This window comes from Wickerhamomyces ciferrii, contig 00242 (assembly GCF_000313485.1).
Source record: "Wickerhamomyces ciferrii WGS project CAIF00000000 data, strain NRRL Y-1031 F-60-10, contig 00242, whole genome shotgun sequence".
NCBI classification, from domain to species: Eukaryota; Fungi; Ascomycota; class Saccharomycetes; order Phaffomycetales; family Wickerhamomycetaceae; genus Hansenula; species Hansenula ciferrii.
In genome coordinates this window covers 19,959-36,173 of record NW_011887498.1, presented here as the reverse complement: position 1 = coordinate 36,173, position 16,215 = coordinate 19,959, and the positions used below count along the sequence as shown (strand labels likewise).

Below are 16,215 nucleotides of genomic sequence, written 5' to 3'. Positions count from 1 at the left end.
TTACTATATGCAATTATAAACTACGTCGTTTCAAGTTAGTTTTCTGTCTCACTAGGCAAACACCTCAATATATCTTATTATCTACACATACTGATCAAAGAACATATCAACAGAAAACAACGCAATCCTAAACAGAAATCGATCTAAACAGATAATCATCACATTGTCAGACAGAAATCAATAAACAGATAATCAATTCAAAAAACTATATAAGACCATGGACCTCCTTTTATTCATTTCAATCTTCTTTCCACTTTTTTCTTTTCTTTATCCACAACAGATATATATCAATATCACATAATTATTTGATATATATAAACCATATATAAGCATCAAGGTGTGATTAAGTTCAACTACTTTGCATATAAAATCAAAGTATCATATACATAAATTACAAAATTTACTTTGATTAAACATATGATCAATTACAATTCAAAATTTCGGGGGTTTTTTTGATTTGTTTTTTGAAATGTCTTTTATATATTGGAAATGATGAATGGTTTGTTGTTGTGGATCCGGTCCAAAATGATTACGTTAATATCTTGAATCGTTGATGATTTCATTGGGGGGGTGGAATCATCAATATTGCAGTTTGTTTGGTTTTTAGAGCTTATGATTGGAATTGTTAAATTCTATGAATGCTGGTTTTGGTTTAAGAATCTGAGGTTTTTATGATGATGGTTTATTTGTTATGGTTTTAATATAAAGTTCAAGTTGGTATTAGGGGAATCAATGAGTTCTTTTTTGAGAATTATTTACATTTAATAAAGTTGTTTGAAAAGCTTTGATCATGGTGATATAAATATCTCAATCCACCATTTATGATCATTTCAATTTAAGGTAATGGAAATCAATATAACTGCTACTGATCAATGTGACTTTTGTTTGTTATGTTCACGTTGATCTAAAGTTTTTTGTATGATTTGAATATGGAGTTCTTTTTTGGGTACTTTTTGGAATTCTATCAAATCATGGTATTTTCTTTTTAAAAAAACACATAGTGCTTCAAATTTCATTTTCTGTTTGAAGTATTTTAATTAATTATAATCGACAACCAACTCACATAGTGTTTTCGAGTTGAAGAAGTTTTTGATGTTTGTAATAATTGAGTTCTTTTTTGAAGGGGATTTTTTTTTACTCATGACAAGCATAGTTATCTTTATATAAAACCTTTTATCCTTCATGAATGATTTGAAGTTGATACTATGATTATAATTAATTGGGCTAGTTTGGTTGTTAGAAGTGTTTTTAATTTTTTGATATTGGGTTGTTTTAATTTGGGGGAATTTTATGACTCTTTATCAGAAATGGAAGCTTTGAAATGATCTTATTGATCATTCTACGTATCATTTTTTCCTGTATATATTAAGTCATTAATATAATGTCTTAATGGGACTTTGTTGATGTAGATATTTGTAGTTTATTTGACTTGATAATTCATCTTGAATGTAATTCCATCATCGACTTTTGAACCTTCTTTTTCGTTATGGGTGATGTACGTAAAATTCTCTTGAAACCCTTTCCAATGATAATCTTAATTGTTTAATACCATGTTTATCAGTTCTAATGACTTTATATTGTATTGTAAAAGAGAATTAAATTACGGAAGGAGGTTTTGATTCTCGAACTGACAGGTAAATTTTTGATAAGAATATTAAATTTAAAAAAAAAATTACTTTTCTATACACTTCACTCCTTTAATTCTAACATATGATTATGTTGTTTTTTGATTTTGCTCAATCTCCCATGTACTGTACAGCTGATTTCATCGACGTTGTGCAAAGAACATGCTCTTTTTTATCTTAATTTGATTGATATTTCAATGATGATTGATCCAGTTTATAATTTTATCTGACCTGCAAGTGCAAACAAGATATATCTGATGAATAGTCAGAAATGTATCAACTTTAAAGGATCAGTATTTCATGAGAAACTACATTCATTTTGTTGTTGATTGATCACAATATCAAACACAAATGAACTAAAGTTTTATCATTAATTGTTTTGAATTAATATACATATTAGTCTTTGATTGATTATGTAGTTAATCATATTCTAAAGAGCTATACAACTTATATACTCGAGTCTTAATTAAGCGGCCTCATCGTTCAGATATAGTTTAAACTTGATCATGATTCCATGGCTCACATGACTATTTCATTCTCATTTGAGGCTACTTTTATTGTTTATTTATAGCAACTATCAACAAACCGTTTACTATATTCATGTTTAAATCTGGAGATTTGATATTTGTACTTGTTCATGATTCAAGTGTAAAATCTAAACTCTAAGTAAAAATCAAGACTAACTAGACTAATGTAAACAAGACGCGCTTGAATATTCGAATATTGATCTTTATAAACAATATGATCAAGTTTATACTTCATACGCTTTATACGCGTCTTTCATCAAGTTAAATGTTTAATAATATGATTCTTTCTTCGTGTAAAATATCTCTATTTAAACAAGGCTTACTTATAGTTTAAATATACGATGAAGAAAATTAAATAGCTGATCAAAAATCGAAGAGCTTCCCATGCCTCTAATTGCATATTATCAGATACATCCGAAAGCGATCATTTGATATTGACATGATGATATGATATTATGATCAAGTAGAGAATGCTTTATAGATTTAAATATGTTATTAGTTATAGTAGCACAGGCTTTATTATACAAAGTATTGAAAGTGTTTGAAGTTAATCGTGGTGAATTTCAATGTTAGACATTTTCAAACATTTAAAGGTTAAAGATAGTCCTAGGCCAGGAATATACACTTTAATATACCAATCAACTTCACCAAATGAGTACTAAATCATTACTTCAAAGTGTTTGTGGATCATGTATTTACTTGAATCATTGTTGATACTTTTGTAAGCTTTGTTGATTTACTTTCTTCTGTTTAATTGTACCCCTGAATCTATATGTCCTTCGTTCTATTTCTGGAATCACTTGAATGATGATCGACAATTCTAAACTATAGGTCCTGGAGGGTCCAACTGGTTCTTACTCCTGGGGTGCCATAAAGTATTATCGATGGCTTCGAGATTCGAGAGCCGATGAGTCAAGAATCAAGGCTTGTTAAAACTTATAGATTAACAGTTTAGGGCTGTTCTTTACTGTGTATTTTGTATTTTGTATTTTGTATCACTAGGTTATTCTCCTTTTTGGGGTAAAGCGTAAAGTTTAAATCAATCAAATTCGAAGAGAAGTGGTTCTGTCTCACAAAAGATCCTAAGAATGTTTGAATAGTGTGCATGGCTAGTACTTTATACTCTGTGTTCAGTGAGTGCTTGTTTGAGTGAAGTATACTAGGATTATACAAGCCATACAGCGGAGATTGGTAGGATCCATCTGTGTATTTAAAAGCCATACTTTCGAGTGATAATACAATAATATCAATATTTGATTAATAATTAAATAATATATCAAAGATAAGTACTTGTAACTTAATTATGGCTTTATTATGGTTTACAAGTTTATGATATTGTTTAAATTTTCGCTTCAAGTTTATCATTTAGTCCCTTCTGGTCCCTGGTTTCTGGTCTTAGTCCCCATAATATTTTAATTTGATGCTTATATTAGTAGTTGACAGGCACGAGGTGCGGGACTAAAGTCTGTAGTTCCCAGCTGCGCGCGGCCTACGCCCAACTTTAATTTCCAAGGTGTTTAAGCAAAATCTCAGAACCACCTTGAAATACTAATTTATTAACATCCTCGTGTCTGGATCCTACGTAGCCTTTATACAATACAATTAAAGATTCTTAATAACAATACGAACCTTGATCATAGTGATATCAGTCATAGTCTCAGTACTCCCCTTAAAATTCACATTTATTACTTAACCGAGTAAAGTTTCAGTCGCCAAAAGTGCAAATTTCATTTTTCCAAAACTGAGACTAATTTAAAAAATTGTCCATATTTGATTTTATTTTTAACGATTTTGAACTTTTTGAACTTTTTGGAAATAAACTTGTTGATTTTCTTTTAAAATTTCATTGTTTATACAAACTAAAAACCCTTTAAAGAACTCACAAAATATCAATCACTAAAAGATTAAAAGACACTCAAGTCCTTCTTGCTATTCTTCGTCCACTGACTGCTCGCTACCAAAAGAACTCTCGCTACGCGCATTAACTGACGTTTCATTTCTCAACAGGGCGCTTAATTTCACAAGGGTACTCAAACATTTCAAATCCAAGATCTCATTATTTCATCTAGGGAAGAAAATTTTGATATCATCAACTTTATAAGTGTTTATTTGGGAATATTCAACAAGTTCATAACAAAAGATTAGTTATTTGTTTTTCAGATCAAAGTATTTCATATATTCCTTTGTTTAGTACTCAGGTTTGAGTCTTTTAACAAGTCAAAAAACACGTCCATAAGGAAAAGGCAAAAAAAAAAAGATTGGTCAAAATAAGCCAAAATCAAAATTAAATAACAATCAAAAAGTATCCACATTTTAATTCGTTAGGGACTTTAATCATTCGCTTGTTATCTTTTTGCTCTATATTGTCATTTGTTATCAAAAAAAAGGTTATTTCATCATTTCATTAATTATTAGATTCATTTAGATCTTTAATTCATCAACATTCATCAAAAATTTCATTTCATTCAATACATCACATCAATATTAAATATTAACCTCTCAAAATGATGCCATACCAAAAATATCCATCAATTTATAAACAATATTCTCAAGAACAAGTGCCTCAAGTGCCTCAAACTCCATTTGATATGGCTTATGGTTCATCACTTTTACCTCGTCAATTATTAGTAGGTTCTCCATTTATTCAAGTTCAATCTCCTTTACCTTCACCTCATCATACTTCATTTAGAAATCATGGTTCAAATATGCAAAATCAAAATCAAACTTCATATTTTATGGCTTCACCAATTTCTGCTCCAAAATTAAATTTCCCACCTGAAAGTGCAAGAAGAAGAGGTTTAAATTATCATGCTACTTTACAAAGACATAATTCATCTTATAATATTCATAATTTGAAAAATAATAATAGTAATAAATCTTCTTCAAATAATACAACTTCAAGTTCAAATGGTTTAGATGATACTCCATCAAAACCTAAATTTAAATCTTCAAGTTCTTCAAGTTCTTCATTAAATGAATCAACTTTTGATCATCCACCAATTTTACAAGATCAACATATTTATTCAGGTGAAAGTGGTGCAATTTCAAGTAATTCTTCATTATATAACTTATCATCTCAACAAACTTTAACAAAAATTTCTTCAAATTTTCAAATTTCAAAAAATCCAACAAGATCAATAATTTTATTAAATATTAATCAAGATTTATCAATAACTGAATTTTTAAATTCAATAACATTTGGTCCAATTGAAAATGTTCGAATTGTGGAAAATTATCCAGATGAAGATCATCAATCAATTGTTTTAGCTTTTTTAAAAATTGAAACTTGTTTGAATTTTTATAATACAATTTTAACTTATTTATCAAAATTTAAATCATCAATAAATTCACCAGATTTATCAATAAATTTCATAGCAACTAAAAAATTATTACCATTTATTTCAAATGCTATAAATAATGATGGTGCAACAAGAAATGTTTATATTGGTAATTTAAAATCTTTAAATAAAGAAATTAATGAAGAATTTTTATATAATGAATTTTCAAGTTTTGGACTAATTGATAAAATTGATTTAATAACGAAAAAATTTAATTCAAATGAAGAAATTACTGATACTGATGAAACTCCAAAAATTGATAAAGATGAAGAAAACGATAAAGAAAATGACAAAGATGAAATTGAATCAAAATCAAAAGATCAAGATCAATTTGCATTTATCCATTTTACAAATATTTCATCAGCTATAAAAGCTGTTGAACAATTATCATTATCACCAATTTGGTCAAATACTAAAATTTTTTATGGAACTGATAGATGTTCAATTAATAATAATAGTCTTGTTTTAAGATCAATAACTGATGAACAAGATGAAATCATAAGTCAAATTTCTGAAGAAAATGAAGATGAATTATTACAAGAAGATGAAGTTTTCTTTGAAAATTATCAACAACAACAACAACAACAACAACAACAACAACGTCCAAGATTAAGTCATACATATTCACATAATGATATTTTCATTCCTCAACAATTTGTTAATGATGAATATGTTTCAAGTGCATTAAATCAAAAAAATATAACTGCACGAGCAGTTGCTACTAATGCTGGTGGTGTTAATAATGCAGGAAATAGAACTGTTCATTTAGGTAATTTAGATCCAAAAACTAAACCTGAAGATATTTGTAATGTTGTTAGAGGTGGTGTTTTACAACAAATTAAACATTTCCCAAATAAAAAAATTTGCTTTTTAACATTTATTGAACCTGTTGCAGCTGCTCAATTTTATGCAAATGCAAATATTGATGGAGTTACTTTACATGGAAGAAAATTAAAAATTGGTTGGGGTAATCCTTCTGGTCCTTTACCAAATTCTATTGCATTAGCTGTTACAGTTGGTGCTTCAAGAAATGTTTATATTGGTATTAAAGATGAAGATTTAGATGATGAAAGTTTAAAATTACCAAATGAAGAAATTTTAAGAGAAGATTTTAGTAAATTTGGTGAAATTGAACAAATTAATTTTTTTAAAAATGATCGTTGTGTATTTTTAAATTTTTTAAATATTGCAAATGCTATTAAAGTTGTTGATGATGCTAATGGATCTTCATCTGAAAAATTTCATGAATATTTTGATAATAAATATAGAAATTTGAAAATAAGTTTTGGTAAAGATAGATGTGGTAATCCACCAAAAGCTAAAAAATCTAAAAAGAAGAAGAATAAAAATAATAATAACAATATTAATAAATCAAATAATGAAAATCAACAACAACAAAAGGAAAATGGTAATGATAAATCAACTGAAGAACAAGTTGAAAAATTATCTGAAGATTTCATGAATTCAATGGGTATAACTTCAACTTCAAATGATAAAAATGAAGTTGTTGAAGAAAATACTGAAGAAGCTCAAATTGATACTTCAAATGCATTTGGAATCTCAACTACTTCAACTACAAATGAAGAAGATGTATCAAAAGAATCAGATGTCAACCAAGTTACAACTTCATCTACTGATATTCCAAAAGATCCTGAATTTTATGATTCAGATTCATCATCTGAAGCTTTAGATATTATAGTCTCTAAACCTGAACCACATCCATATACACCATCAAGATCATCATCTGAAGAATATACATCAAGAGTAAATGGTGGGAAGAAAAATCAAAGACGTCCAAAGAGAAGAGAACCATATTCACCAGCAATGTCATCACGTTTATCAAGTGCATCATTAAATTCATTAGGATATTATCCTTATGAACCTGAAACTTATGTTTATAAACAAGTTCCATTTGCTCCACCACCACCACCATCAGGACTACAACGTTCATTTAGTAATGTATCAAGAGGTTCATCAAGAACAAATTTGTCTAATTTTGGTACTCCAAGACAACAACATCCACATTTACAACACAACCAACATCAACAACAACATTATGTAAATGGGTTCACAACTTCAGGTTCTCAAGTTATGGCACAATATTTAGCACAATCACAACATGCTAATATGATATATGCAGCTAATGTTTTAAACACAACTGATGATTATGGATATGAAGATGATAATGCTGGTTATTATCATCCAGGTTATAATGGAAGAGGAGGTTATAGAAGAAGATGAGTTTGATTATTTCATTATAAACAAGAAATCCTTGTGTAAATAATAATTTAAAAAAGACAAAAAGAATTAGGAAATGTGTTTTTATATCATAAAATGTGTTTTAATAGTAAATATAACAATTAAGTTTTTGATTTTTTAACGGAAAAAAAGGTTTAAAATATACAATATTAACGATATATATTTGTTTTAATGGGACAATTAACTGTAGTATAATTTTCTATGGTCTCATAGAAGAAATTTGTATGTATCGGATTTAATACCCCAAATAGAATCGCCAAATTTTTTGTATATGAACCTAATCAAAAAGTTCCTAATGAAACCATAAGCGAAAACCACGTCTAACTACTGTCGACATCGACTAGCTGCTATAGTATTATATATGATGATAAGAAGCTTAATATATACATAAGGTATACCATGGAGTGTTTCTTATATGACAAAGCTCTCAATCTAATATGATATTCTACTGGCTTTTTGAGTATAATATAAGCCTGCTACACGATGAACACAATGTCTGTTATCTCTGATTAGATCCATAATACACCTTAGTTCTTAAATATAATTGATACTTAAAGATCTAAAATGCTCTTAAAACTGATGATATACGGTAACGGTTTCTGGAGGTGCTTATACTACTTATGCTATATAAAGGTACAATATGATTACAATTGATTCACGTCCCAAATGTTAAGAATTGGTTTCGACATGAAGTATCAATTATATCTATAATTATGATGGCACAATTGATAAGTCAAGCAAGCCCATTTCAAACATTACCAATGATGAATCTTTTAGAAAAATCTTTTAATAACGTTTCGGATAATGATAAAGTATGGTTCATGGCTTCAAATCCTTTAACTTCAGGTGCATTTATTTTAATATCTGGTAAATTTGGTGACTTGTATGGGTTGAAATTAGTCTTTAATATAGGTATATGTTGGTGTTCCCTTTGGTCATTACTAGTTGGATTATCAAGTTATACTCATTCAGTTATATTTTTTTGTATTTGTCGTGCTATGCAAGGTATAGGATTAGCTTTAATTTTATCAAATGCTATTGGTATTGCTGGTAATTTATATCCAAATGGTCAAAGAAAAGCCATAGTATTTTGTCTCATTGCTGCTTTTGCACCTATTGGAGCTGCCTTAGGTACTTTATTTGGAGGCTTAACAGCGCAATTTGGAGTCTGGCAATGGAGTTTCTACTCAACTGCTATTCTCTTATTTTTAATGGCTGTTATATCACATTTTGTTATACCTTATGTTGAACCTTTACATAAATCTCCAAATATGGATTGGTGGGGAGCTATAACAGGTGTCTGTGGATTAATATTACTCAGCTTTGCATGGAATCAAGCACCAGAAGCAGGATGGAGTAGTCCATATATCATTGTAATATTGATACTTGGATTGATTTCATTAGCTGTGTTTTTTTATATTGAAAAATGGATTGCTTCTTCACCACTATTACCAAATGAAATCATGAATTTTAATTTACTTATGGTTTTATCAATCACAGCTTTAGGATGGGGAAGTTTTTCTGTATGGACTTATTATTATTGGTCTTTCATCTTGAACTTGAAGCATTTCAATCCATTGATAAGTGGTACAACGTACGTTACTTTTCTAGTTTTTGGTGTGATTGCTTGTCTTGTTGTTTCATTATTAATAAAGAGAGTCCAACCATCATACTTATTGTTAGCTGCAATGATTTGTTTCGTTGTTGGTTTAACTATGTTATCAGTCACACCTGTTAATCAATCATATTTTAAGATGCTATTCCCCCAGATAATTCTTCTGAGCTTTGGTGTGGATATGTCATTTCCTGCTGCTTTAATAATATTATCAGATTCATTACCTAAAAAGCACCAAGGGATGTCCAGTTCACTCGTTACGACAATGGTAAACTATGAAATGTCAATAGCATTAGGTATTGCTAGTTCAGCTGAAGTTGAAATAAAAACCAAAACTGGTGAGTTACTGAAAGCTTATAGAGCTGCTTTATATGTTGGTATTGGATTAGCTGCCATATCCGTCATATTCTCTGTTGTGTTTGTTGTATCCTCTAAGATCTGGCCAATTGATACAACTGAAGATGAACATTTTGATGATTTCAAATCGAAGGTGAATATAGATGCTAAGAATTACAATGATGGTGCTGTTTAGTTGTGTGTCTAAGTAAACATTCGAATATTAGACTTCACATTTAAATTAGACTAAATCAAACCACCTGCATTATTACAAAGATACTGTCGATTTACATGCGATATTTCCAACGGTTATACACTAAACTTTATGGCTAAATACCGGCTAAATAACACCACCGCATATAGTAATTTTTTCATCCGGCGGCTTTAAAGATTTCCGGTTTTACTAAAATTGAATAATCAAATCCTGTAATAATAACTTCTTTCAACAGAGTCTTAAAGTGGACTTGCAAATTTTGCACAGACATTCATTTCTTTATCCCTTAAGCTACTTAAAGAAGATATTATCTTCATCATTAACTAGTTAGCTAAAAACTATACAGGGGATAGTCCATCAGTGCGCTCTCAAAAGATAAAGGTGCTGTGTGAAGGTTTTTTCACCATATTGAAAATTTATATTGGTGATATTCAAGAAAAAAGTCATAGAAGCATAGAAGCTATAACATATAATCAAGGTCATATAAGATGATTACAATAGATCCACGTCCAGAATGCTTCAAAAACTGGCTACATGAAGCATCCATAGTGTTTTTAATTATGTTGGCACAACTTTTGAACCAAGCAGGTACCTGTCAAACATTACCAATGATGAATATATTAGAACACTCTTTCAATAATGTCACTGCTAATGATAAAGTTTGGTTCATGGCGGCTTGTCCTTTAACTGCAGGTGCATTTATTTTAATCTCTGGTAAATTTGGTGATTTATACGGTCTCAAGAAAACTTTACTAGTGGGGATATCATGGGGTTGTATATGGACTTTATTAGTTGGTATTTCAAGTTATTCACATTCAGTTATTTTTTTCTGTATTTGTCGTGCTATGCAAGGGATTGGTCTTGCATTGATCTTACCAAATGCTATAGGTATTGCAGGTAATTTATATCCAAACGGCCAAAGAAAAGCTATTGTGTTTTCATTAATTGCAGCTGCAGCTCCAACTGGTGCTACTTTAGGTTCAGTTTTTGGTGCTTTGACCTCACAATTTGGCCAGTGGGAATGGAATTTTTATTCAAACGCTATAGTTTTGTTCTTAATGGGCATTGCAACTTATTTTGTTATTCCACATATTGAACCACACCATACATCATCTAAAATGGATTGGTGGGGTGCAATCACCGGTGTTTCTGGTCTTATTATGTTCAATTTTGCATGGAATCAAGCCCCGGCAGCTGGCTGGGATAGTCCTTATATTATTGTGCTATTGATTGCAGGTTTGATTTCTTTAGGTGCATTCTTTTATGTTGAAAATAGTGTTGCAGAGTCACCAATTTTACCAACTGAAGTTATGAATTCACACTTATTGTTGATTTTGTTAGTCATTGCATTCGGATGGAGTAGTTTCTCTATTTGGACTTTTTATTATTGGGCATTCTTAATGAATTTAAATCATTATACACCATTATTAGCTTGTGCCACTTATGGTAACTTTTTATTCTGGGGTATTACAGCTTGTGTCGTTGTTTCATTATTGATCAGAAAAGTTAATCCTTCATATTTACTTCTAGCTGCAATGGGTGCTTTCTTTGTTGGTATTGCAATGTTGGCAACTACACCTGTTCATCAAACATACTTCAATATGTTATTTGCACAAATGATTGTCTTAAGTTTTGGTATGGATATGTCATTCCCAGCAGCATCACTTGTGCTATCAGATACTTTGCCTAAAAAGCATCAAGGTATGGCAAGTTCATTAGTCTCCACAATGATTAATTATTCCATGTCAGTTGGTCTAGGTATTGCGGGTACTGCAGAGGCTAAAATCAAAGAGAGAACTGGAGATTTGTTACAAAGTTATAGAGCTGCTATGTATGTTGGTATTGGTTTGGCTTCTGTGGCCATATTACTTGGTATTGTGCTAGTTATATCTTCACATCTATGGCCTCATCATATTCCAGAGGATAAAGAATATGAAAACTCATATAATTCAGAATTGAACACAGGTAAAGATACCAATGAAAAACAGCTCTCGGATAATGCTGTTTAATTCAACACGTCATCATATTAATAGTCATATTATAATATATTTATTCATTAGTTTTAGTTTTAGTTACATAAAGGCATACAGTTTTAATAGAGCAAACAGATTTTCCTAAAATGGAATAGTAATTGGACGCGGTACGCGCAGCGAAATGTAAACAACCTGGTTACAAGGTTGGAAATTTACGAAAAGAGACAACAATCAGATATCAGACAAGTGAAAAAATATTTCTGTTGATTGGGATCTCGATTCTTCAAATCAATAACCCTTGGAATCTGTTAATGCTTTACAATATAGACAGTGAACACGGTATAGAGCAAGATTTGGTGCTTCTCCTTCGGATATTTTGCTTCTTTATTTTCGAGGAAACGTTAGGCATTAATTTATCGATCTCGAAGACCTGCAGCCTAAAAAAGAATTCAGCACATAACACATAACGCATAAAGTTATTTTTATAAATCAAGATTGTTCACACGTTCAAAACTCTTTCATCAAACCAGCTCCAAAACACGCTCTTGCATCAGATATTTTAAAAGACACCAGCTCGCCATCTTGGTTCATTGTTCACATCTCCATATTGAGTATAATCTATTGCCTACCAGATCCAACATTCCTACTGTTACATTCCATAGAGTCGTGGTGAAAACATTCTTCATCTTCAAGTTATCAACACGCTTGGTTATCATTGATATTTCGGCACAGGACATTTAAACCTTTGATTTCAATCTTTTCTTCACCTTCATACTTATTTAAGATCCTTAATATCCATAGGTTTGAAGTTCAATATTTTTTTTTCTGGTTCAATATCAACTTTGTGCATCATTATTCATATTAGCTTATACACATACAAAATAATGTTGTTTTCACATCTTTCAACATTCATATTTGCATCTACAGCATTAGCATTACTTCCTCATGATACTGAAGACTTCAAATCTTCAAAATTATATAAAGTTAATGAGCTTCAAGAAGTTCCAAAAGCATACAAAACATATATTCAAAAATTAGAATCATCCCCATCTTCAAATAAAATTGGTATTGCTAAAGCACCAAACTCTCCAACTTCAAAATTTCAGAATACATCTTCATCCAATCCCAAGACTTTAAATCTATCACCAGGTATTACCACACTGCACACGGATGATTTGAAAGAATGCTATTTTGTCAATACTACAATCGGAAATACAGAATATCCGTTGATTATAGATACCGGTTCAGCTTACTTATGGGTTTATGGTGACAATTGTACGGATGAAGCTTGTAAAGATGAAGAAAAATATTCTTCCTCTGAATCTTCTGAATCATCATCTGCAACATCAACATTTGCATTATCATATGTCACTGGTACAGCTCAAGGTGAAGTTGTTGAAGATAACATCATTGTTAATAAATTAGCTACAACTCAAAAATTTAAATTTGGTAAAGCTGACAAAGTTCCAGATTTTTTCAAAAAATATCCAGTATCTGGTATATTTGGATTACCGTCAAATGATTCGTCTGCTATCCAAAGTATCATCTCAGCTTTATATGATTCACATGCTATTGCAAAAGAAATTTTTTCTATTAGTTTAGGTAATTTTTCAAATACTGAAGAGCATCCAAACTCTGGTATTTTCGCAATTGGTGAACCTTTAGAAGAATTATATGAAGGTGACATTCACTATACAGATCTGATAGATAATGATAGTCATTATTGGCTAATCCCAGTTGAATCTGTTTCCTTAGATCAATATGAAATCACATTCAATCAGTCAGTCGATTTGAAAAATGGTGATGATAACACCACTACTGCAAGAAAAGCATTAGTTGATAGTGGTACCACTGTCTTAGCCTTACCAAAGCAAGATGCCCTTGACATTCATAGCTATTTTGATGATTCCATAACAGACGGTTCAAATTTTGCTGTTCTGTGTAACTCAACAGTTGATTTAGTGCTGAAGATTAACGGTCAAAATTGGACTTTAGGACCAGAATACTACTTAGGAGAGGAATACCATAATTCAACTGAATTGGATGGTTATTGTGTATCAAACATTCAAGGTATCGATACTGCCGCTGCTGATTCATGGATTTTAGGTGCAACTTTCTTACAATCAGTTTATGCTGTTTTTGATGTTGACCAACAAAGAGTTGGTTTTGCAGAAAAAAATACTAACGTTAAACTAACTTCAAATGATACTACTTCAAATTCAGTTGCCAATAATGGATCTTCAATTTCAACTTCACTGGTTTCAAATTCATCATCTGCTTCTACTACATCTCATAAAGGTGGTGCTGTTATAATTGGTGCTGAGAATTTACAAAGCTATACCCTTTTCGTTGCATTGATTTCAATGTTTTTGTTATGATTTAACTCATAAAGTTATGGGATACCCTGCATTTTCATTATTACATTTCTTCATGTTCGTTTATTTTGTTACTCATTGTTTTTCACCGCTTGTTTTATAATTTTTAGTCTTTACTGTTTAGATTTTTGATAATTTGTTTTTATGATCAACGAAATAATAGAACTTTTGTCATTTAGAATAATATGTAGTACCAATACCATCACTGACAACTTTTCGCATGTGCTACAATTGTTGAATATTGGTATAAACTAACATAATGCTGAGTTGTATATAATCTATACATAATTTCTAAATTCTACTCCTTCTGTTGCAACTTCTTCTTTGTCTGTTCAGATAAATCCTCTTTCCCTTCATTTTGGCGTCTCTTCTTACGTTCTTTACGTGCAATTTCTTGTAAATCATCTTCACTTGGTTCGTAAATATGCCAAACTGTATAGTGTGGTAACCCACCAACACGGAATCCCATGGTTTTAGCCATTTTACCAAAAGCTTCTGTTTCAGCATGATTTTGGAATGTAAATGCAGGGAAGTGAACACCTCTTCTAAACACTTTAGCTTTTGCAAGAATTGAAACACCACCAACACCATCCATATCAACAATTTCATTTGGATCACCATTTGGATTTCTGATGTAACCTAAATGAACTCTCCAAGTTGGATATTCAGCATACCCTTCAACAATAACATCATCTTCTTGTAAGTTTCTAGCTAATTCTAAACCTTGGTCTGATTCAATCCAAGAATTTAAATCATAAGCTTGTTCATTACCCAAAAATTCAGGTAAAGGTCTCCAAACATTTGGCACAATAACATCGTAATTGAACTTCATCAAATCTTGAATAATTGAACCTGGCATCAGTTCAATATCAGCATCTCTCCAATACACCCATGAATGGTAAGGTTTTAAAGCATTTGAGGTTAACCAATTTCTAGCTTTACCCATTAATTTACGTCTAATACCTTGAACTTTAACATCATGTCTATCAGTAAATCCCTGACCAATAATTTGACCAAAATCTTTTTTAAAAATTTGAACACTATTAAAAGGTTCATTATAATCTTTGTGAAATGGTGGATTAAATGCCTTATCAACTTTTTCTATGTAATCTGGATCCATGTAACCAAGATGAAGATCACTGGTACCACTCAAGTCTCCCTTGATTGATTCTTGGGCTTTCAATAAATCTGATAAATTACCATTCTGTAGAGCGACTGAAAGATCAAATAATGATTCTAATGTACGATCATCTTTTGAACAATCACTAACCAAGAATGCAATATCAATAAGTGAGTGAGGATATGTCAAGTTCATTATATGTTTAAACATGAGTGGTAGTACTGGCTCAGCGTTTCTCAATGGGATCAATAATAAAATGTAATCACCATCTATAGCACCATTACTTGAGCCCTCTGCATCACTTAAATCATAATAATCGACAGTACTGTGGTACAATTCATCTATATCTTTTTGAATAACTCTTTCAGTAGAGCCTTGAAGCTTGACACCATCCTTGTCAACCAAGAACTGTTCGACACCATCATCATACTTCTTCAACTTCTCATAATCTATATTCTTGAATCTGTATGTGAAATTTTCCTCATCGGAATATTTAATACTTATATTCCCTTTACTTGATAGCAGGTATATGAATAAAAATGCCCCTATTATGTAGCATGCATACTTCAATATTTGACGACGTGGTACTGACTGGGCTTTAGGCTTGAAATTGGACGACGTTCTATAGGAAAATGTTAGATCTAAACACGTCAAAAACAATAATAATCAAGAGCATTGAAGACAATCCACTTACATTGGCAAGTCACTCTTTTTCCCTTGTGTGTCTCTGATCCCTCTAAACATGTTCAATTAGCGCGCTGTTGTACGCTTTGAATGGGATCAAGTGGAATGATTGAGTATGTCTAGCTGTCTGCTGTTTTTGGTCCTCTTCA

The 16,215-nt window shown here is 30.9% G+C and overlaps 5 protein-coding genes across 5 annotated transcripts; 4 read left to right on the top strand and 1 right to left on the bottom strand.

The window, feature by feature from the left end:
* Positions 1-4,656: 4,656 nt before the first annotated feature.
* On the top strand, positions 4,657-7,731 carry NAB6 (Nab6p; the record flags this gene model as incomplete). Its single annotated transcript, XM_011273474.1, has 1 exon — positions 4,657-7,731. One exon carries the CDS (start codon positions 4,657-4,659, stop codon positions 7,729-7,731), a length of 3,075 nt encoding a protein of 1,024 aa, XP_011271776.1.
* Positions 7,732-8,462: 731 nt separating this feature from the next.
* Positions 8,463-9,896, top strand: BN7_5954 (Drug resistance protein; the record flags this gene model as incomplete). Its single annotated transcript, XM_011273473.1, has 1 exon — positions 8,463-9,896. The coding sequence occupies one exon, from the start codon at positions 8,463-8,465 to the stop codon at positions 9,894-9,896; it is 1,434 nt and encodes a 477-aa protein (XP_011271775.1).
* A 506-nt stretch (positions 9,897-10,402) lies between these two features.
* Positions 10,403-11,923, top strand: BN7_5953 (MFS transporter; the record flags this gene model as incomplete). The annotated part of the gene is made up of 1 exon (XM_011273472.1): positions 10,403-11,923. The coding sequence occupies one exon, from the start codon at positions 10,403-10,405 to the stop codon at positions 11,921-11,923; it is 1,521 nt and encodes a 506-aa protein (XP_011271774.1).
* Positions 11,924-12,771: 848 nt separating this feature from the next.
* Positions 12,772-14,265, top strand: BN7_5952 (pepsin-like aspartic protease; the record flags this gene model as incomplete). Its single annotated transcript, XM_011273471.1, has 1 exon — positions 12,772-14,265. The coding sequence occupies one exon, from the start codon at positions 12,772-12,774 to the stop codon at positions 14,263-14,265; it is 1,494 nt and encodes a 497-aa protein (XP_011271773.1).
* Positions 14,266-14,560: 295 nt separating this feature from the next.
* Positions 14,561-16,126, bottom strand: VAN1 (Van1p; the record flags this gene model as incomplete). Its single annotated transcript, XM_011273470.1, has 2 exons — positions 14,561-16,004; positions 16,077-16,126. 2 exons carry the CDS (start codon positions 16,124-16,126, stop codon positions 14,561-14,563), a joined length of 1,494 nt encoding a protein of 497 aa, XP_011271772.1.
* Between the last annotated feature and the right edge of the window lie 89 nt (positions 16,127-16,215).